The 5,793-nt window shown below is 56.2% G+C and overlaps 1 protein-coding gene across 1 annotated transcript in view; it reads right to left on the reverse strand.

Moving 5' to 3' along the window:
* CSNK1G2 (casein kinase 1, gamma 2) overlaps window positions 1-4,666 on the reverse strand; it is a gene marked incomplete at its 3' end in the record, with an annotated part of 16,292 nt that extends 11,626 nt beyond the window's left edge. Inside the window, exon 1 of the mRNA XM_010286773.1 lies at window positions 4,168-4,666. Coding sequence (XP_010285075.1) covers window positions 4,168-4,354 — 187 coding nt within the window. The remainder of the gene's footprint in view (window positions 1-4,167) is intronic.
* Window positions 4,667-5,793: the final 1,127 nt, after the last annotated feature.

Here is a 5,793-nt window from a genome sequence, read left to right on the forward strand (position 1 = left end):
TTTTCTGGGCCTTTTGTGGCCCCCAAGAAGTAACGTCCTGCAAGTACCCGGGAGGCTGCAGGCCAGGGGTGAGAGCCACAGCTCAAGAGAGCTTGGGAATGTCCCCAGCACTCACATGTGACCACTCAGCTGGGACATGGCCCCAGCCCAGCTGTAGTAGTGACCTGCTGCTAGCACATACACTGCGTAAGGACCAACATCACCCCCCCCGCCCTTTTCTTCCCTCTGAAATGCTGGTCTTACTTTTTAAAAATAAGTTTATCATCTCCAGCTTTTAACTTCAAAGGAAAACAGCTGCTGTGTTTCCAAGCTGCCACTAGAAATTAATGCACCAGGCTGGGGGAGAGGGGCAAGCACAGGAAAGCTGCAAAAAGCACATTTGCAGAAGTTTCTTGCAGGAAGAACAGAAGCAGCAGGCTCCACTGGGTCCCCATCCCTCCCCACACCTCACTCCCACGCTGCGCTGGGGCAGCTCCTTGCCAGAGCACCGGCCTTGGGCCAGGCTCAGGAGGGAGCTGTCAGGGAGCCCCGTGCCCAGGCAGCACGGCAGGACAAACACAGCAGCTCCTGGCTCCAGTGTACGGCTCCAAGGCAGCCCAGCACCAGGCAGAGCTCAGGGAAGGGGGCTTGCACGCCACCCAGGTGCTTTGGGCTCATTTTTTAATCTTTCTGGTTGATGTCAGGGTTCTTCTCCTCTCCGCCTATCCCAGCACACCCCAAAACACCCCTGAGGAGCTGAAGGGCCTGCTCCAACAAACCCTCACTGCGAGCAGTACGTGCTGGCCTTGCTCCCACAGGGAGCTGGCAGAGACAGCGGGCTGCAGGCTGCCGCCGCTCAGCCATAGCCCAACGCCAGGGCACACGAGCCACCAGCCACGCTCCAGTCACCCCTGCTGCCACCAGCTTCCTCCTGCCTTGTTTCAGAGGGCAGCATCCAGCCCTGGCACAGAGGCAGGCTGACTGCAGGCAGCAGATGGGCCAGGGGTGTTGCCTAGCCAGGGCAGGGGGGAGCTCGGGGGGCTGCAGGCAGCGGGTGCTGCCCAGGGCTGCCTTTGGAAAGCCCCAGGAGGAGCTGAGCTGGCGCTTGTCCACAGCTGCAGGCTGGCAGGGGAAGGAAGAAGCACTTTGGATGTGCTGGCCAGGGCATGGTACCCTGCTGCCAGCCCAGCGTGAAGCACCAGGACAGGGTGATCAGGAGGCAACACGACCCACCACCCACACGACCTAAACCTGCCCCTTGCTAATCCCACACAGCTCCCCCCAAGCCCCCTGAGCCAGAGGACTGGGGCAGCTGCCCCACTCCAGCTCCCCAGCTGTGCTTGTACAGCGAGGAACGGGCCAGCAGCGCTGCCTGACTGGGATGGGAACTGGCACTATGCTTGTGTGTCGCCCAGGATGCGAAGGCCAGCATGAACACAAAGGGGTGGAATCCAAGCATGGCTCTGGCAGCCAGGAACTCCTGTCCAAGTTATTCCCCTTTTGGCTTCCCACAAATGTCTTATGCCAACTTAAAAAAGAATTTATTTTTGAACAAATCACTTTTGATTTTGGACACCCCTGTACCTGGGAGGACACTTGTCTCAATCTGGAGCAGCTGCCTCTCGGCACGGTGGTGAAATTGGGCAAAGTGTTACCTGTTTCAGGAAGACTTCATCATCTTCCTCCATCCCCCACCGCTGGGAGCTGGAGGAGTCACCTCCCAGCATGTTTTTGCAAGATCTCCTGGCTCTTTTTGTGAAAGGAAGTCCAAAGAAGATTTGGGAGCTTTTAAACACTGAGCTACACTTTGGCCTCTGCAACCAGCCTGCCTTGAGGACTGAATACTCCATTCCCAGGGGAAAACCAAGTGTCCAGCAACAACTGGGGAGCATCCCTGCTCATGCCACCATTTCACAGCGGGATCCCTCTGGTCCCGTGTCATTCATCTGCAGTTGGAGGAATCCCTACTTTCTGTGAAGTCCTGAAAGCATTCCTGAGCCCTGACGCAGCTCAGAGGCACACCTAAGGAAGAGAGATGCGATTTTAGGAGAAAAGCCACATAGCTGCGGCTTCCACCACTGTGGAAGGTCTTGTGCTCAGGCCTTTACCATGTTATGGCCAGGCACTACAGGGTGTGACAGGGCAGGAAAGCCACGTGAAGAGACCAGAAGCTTCTCTTGCTGGTGGCAAGGACAAACTCTCGCAGTGACAATCGACCGCTGCAGAGCCCCAGAGCAAGCGCTCACTGCTTGTCCCTTCAGCCATGACCAAACTGAGCCCAACTGCTCCCAGCTCCCTGCTGCGGCTCCGCTCTGAGCAACCCAGACTGCCAGTCTCACAGATGCTTCTCAGATCCATGCAAGACTCATGTCCACCTTGGTGCTGTCCCTGAAAAGCGAGGGGGAGGCCAAGGCAGGGAGTCACGGTGACCCTCAGCGCTGAGCACGCCAGACAAAGCAACAGCCACGGCCCTACTTGCCTAGAACAGATAATCTTGGAAGATAGCTTACCCAGAAACACGTACCCGCTGTGGGATGTTCACTGGCAAGGAGGGAAAAGGAGGTGGAAGGACACAGGTAGACCCAGCACAGCTCAGAGCCCTCCATCCACCCCCTCCCAGCCAGTCCTGCAGGGAGGCACTGGCAGCAGGAGATGCAGCGTCCCCAGGGGTGTCCAGATCCACCCAGGTAGTGAAAGGAGCAGCTGGTGTGGCAAATCCCTAAATACCTCTCCCTCCGTAACACCTGGGTCTGGAGGAAGGATCAAAGTTCTTTATGACACCGGGAGAGACAGACCCTCCGCTTCTGAATGCGGGAACCACTGGGCTGGATTTTAAACAGCATTTTCCCAAGCTCCGCAATTATGCAGCGATCCCATTGGGGAGTTCAGGAACAGATGATTTAGCCTGGCACCAGCCAGTCTGTCATGCTGGGAAGAGCTAACATTAACTCCCCACAGACAGAGGCGGCACGGCGAGGTGGGTGAACTCACCCCACCCTCCGCACATGGGCCTGCGCCGGGGCTGCTGGCGGTGCCTCCCGACAGCCTCCCACCTCCTGCTCCTTTTGCACGCAAACCGCCTGCCGAGATGACCACATTTACTGCAGGTTTAGCTCAGAACTTGGTTTGAAAAGGCGCTACTTAAAATATCATGGAGCAACAAGGCCTAAGGCTGCCACAGGCTCCCAGCCTGCTCTGGGGACCGGCTCTCTTCCCTCTTCTAGGGCACAAGCCCTTTCCCAAAGCACTTGCAGCCAAGGCCGACGCTCCGCCTGGCAAAGACTCCATGAACATATCCAACACACATTCCTGGAGACACCCGGACTGCGCTGCTGGCACAGCCGTGCCTGGCACTGCCAGGCCTCTCCCAGCTGCCTGATGCTAACTGAAGAGGTAACAGCTTGCTGAAAGCCTCCTGGGGCATGTCGAGTTCTTGGGAGAGGAGCAACCTACCCACCCTCTAAACAAGAGTTTGCTTGAACTGGTTCCTGATAAACTTGGTTCAAAACAGAAAGTGACCATGGAAGGTGCTTGGGTTTTATTCCACCCTTTCTCTCTCCCCTGCATAAAGTTTTATGAGCATCTCTGAAACAACCAGTTTCAACAGACAGAGAATTTACCTGGGATAAAATACTGACTCTTTTCCCCAGATGTACGCTCCAGCAGAGCGAACATCCCACAGGCCTCCACTCTCTATCCGTTCTCCCGAGGCACGTGGCGCAGCGGGAAGGCAGTACCCTGTGCATGAGTGGGGAGAGATTTGGTTGAGCACACAGTGGCATCTTGTGAACTTTATTCACTAAGTGTTCCTGGACTGGGGGGATACCCAGGTCTGCGCGGGCTACCACCACTTCCAACAGACAGAACTGAACTGTAACTGTCTCCCTGACAAACCCAAAGAGTGATAGGTATGGGGAAGAGATCGGAAACACCTCTACAATCAGTCCTTCAGGCTGCAATGAGCTTTGAAAGATCAAGAACAGTGTGAAGGGGCTGTGGAAAAGGAAACTCTGCGAAGGAAGCAAGGGCTACCTGCAAACATGCAATGCTTCAACACTGTATGGCCAGTCAACACCCTTGGTGCTGATGGTCACAGGCACGTGCCAGCTCCTCCTGCTGCAGGAGGTGGATGCCAGAGCAATCCCTGCACAAGTACTTATAGCGAGGACAGAAGATGACCCTTCTCACCTAGACGGAGCTCCCCGAAATTGCCGCATCCAATCTTCTTGCCGACCCGGAAGTTGGGACCCACCATTAAGACTCCCGAGTTGGTTCCAGCACTCCGGCTTCCATGACTGCTCCTTCCTCCACCTGTCTTGGACATCCTTTTACCTTCCTCCAGCTCCCCTTTCCCTCCTCTCTTATCAAAATCCATAAGTTTGTGATACCCCGGCCTCTCCACGGTTACGCTGCTGCCATACAAATCCCAGAGCTGCCGAAAGTTGAGGGGTGAGGAGTAAAGAAGCAGGGTTCTTCTTGGTTAATACACCATCACGGTGAGTGCTGGGAGGGCAGGGTGTGGAGAAGGAGGGATAAGTGGCTGCCCACAGGTGCTGGGCTACTGAAATGTTAGTGCTTTCAAAGGTCCCAGCAGGATTGTCATCATCGCCTGTTACAGGGAGTTCTTTGGTGGAGAGAACATCCTGCGGAGAGGGTCCTCCCAGTGTGGCTCCTTGGTCTCCCAGCTGCAGAAAGGAGAGGGAGAAAATTAGCACAAGGAAACGAGGAGGCAAACAACAGGGCGCTGTGGGCTCCAGGCTCCTGTCCCCAGCTCTGCAGAGCCCCTCCAACACCTTCCTTGTGTTACAGGTAACTCCCGCAACAAGGAAGGGTGCCACACATCTAAGATGCCGGCATAAATAAACAAACAAAAGCCTGTCTGCGGCAGGAGGTGAAACACTTGATGAGCATCTCCAGGTCGGAGCCAGCAGAGAGTCATGTGGGGAGAACCCACCTTCAGAGGCACCAGCCAAGGTGCTTAGGGCCAGGCTGCCGCTGGTCAGACCTAAGAGTCCCCAAGAGTGGGGGACACACGTAAACCACTGCGTTACAGGGAAACCACACCAGGCGTGCAATTTCCTACGAAATGAAAAGAGAATATTCTGCCCAGGCGGCTGCTTGCTGGGAGGGTCCCTGCAGGTCCAGCGGCTGCAGCCAGCTGAGTCATAGAGCTTCCCCCCAGCACCAGCCTCCGTTGTGGCTGGGACCTTTGTGCCAACGATCCTGCGCCAGAACGCGTGGGAGAGGACACAGTTTCTAAGCAGCTGCGCATGTGTGGGGAATGACCATGCTCAGGGCTCCCACGACAGCCCGCCCAGGCCTGCCAGGCTGGTGTAAAACAGACACTGGCAAACAGGAACTCAGGACTTACTAATACCCCACTCACCTCCCCGGTGAGCTCCTGATTGCTGCCTCTTCCTCCGCTCTCACAAACAAACCTTGATTTCAACTGCAAAGCTCGGAGCGAGGCACGGTGGCCAACAGGCCTGCTGGCTGCAGCCTGGGCAAAAGCCGCTGTGACACTCGCTGAGAGTAACTGATGGTCATGGATGCTTGTTTGCTCTGTGGCTGTGCAGCACCTTGCCTACCTCATGCATGCAGCTCCCAGCGCTTCCAGTGAGGCTGGCAGGAAGCCCCATGCTGGTGGTGGGGTAACTAGGGGTTCCCCTTGGCCCCCACAAACAGGCAGGACTCAGCTCAACCCCTCGAACCAGGGAGCTCCTTCCCATGTGCGCACCCCTGCTTGTTGCAGGAGGGCTGGACTAGGTGACCTTTAAGGGTTCCTTCCAACCCAAACTACTGATTGTATGACAT

This window comes from Phaethon lepturus, unplaced genomic scaffold (genome assembly GCF_000687285.1).
Source record: "Phaethon lepturus isolate BGI_N335 unplaced genomic scaffold, ASM68728v1 scaffold11415, whole genome shotgun sequence".
Classification (NCBI taxonomy): domain Eukaryota; kingdom Metazoa; phylum Chordata; class Aves; order Phaethontiformes; family Phaethontidae; genus Phaethon; species Phaethon lepturus.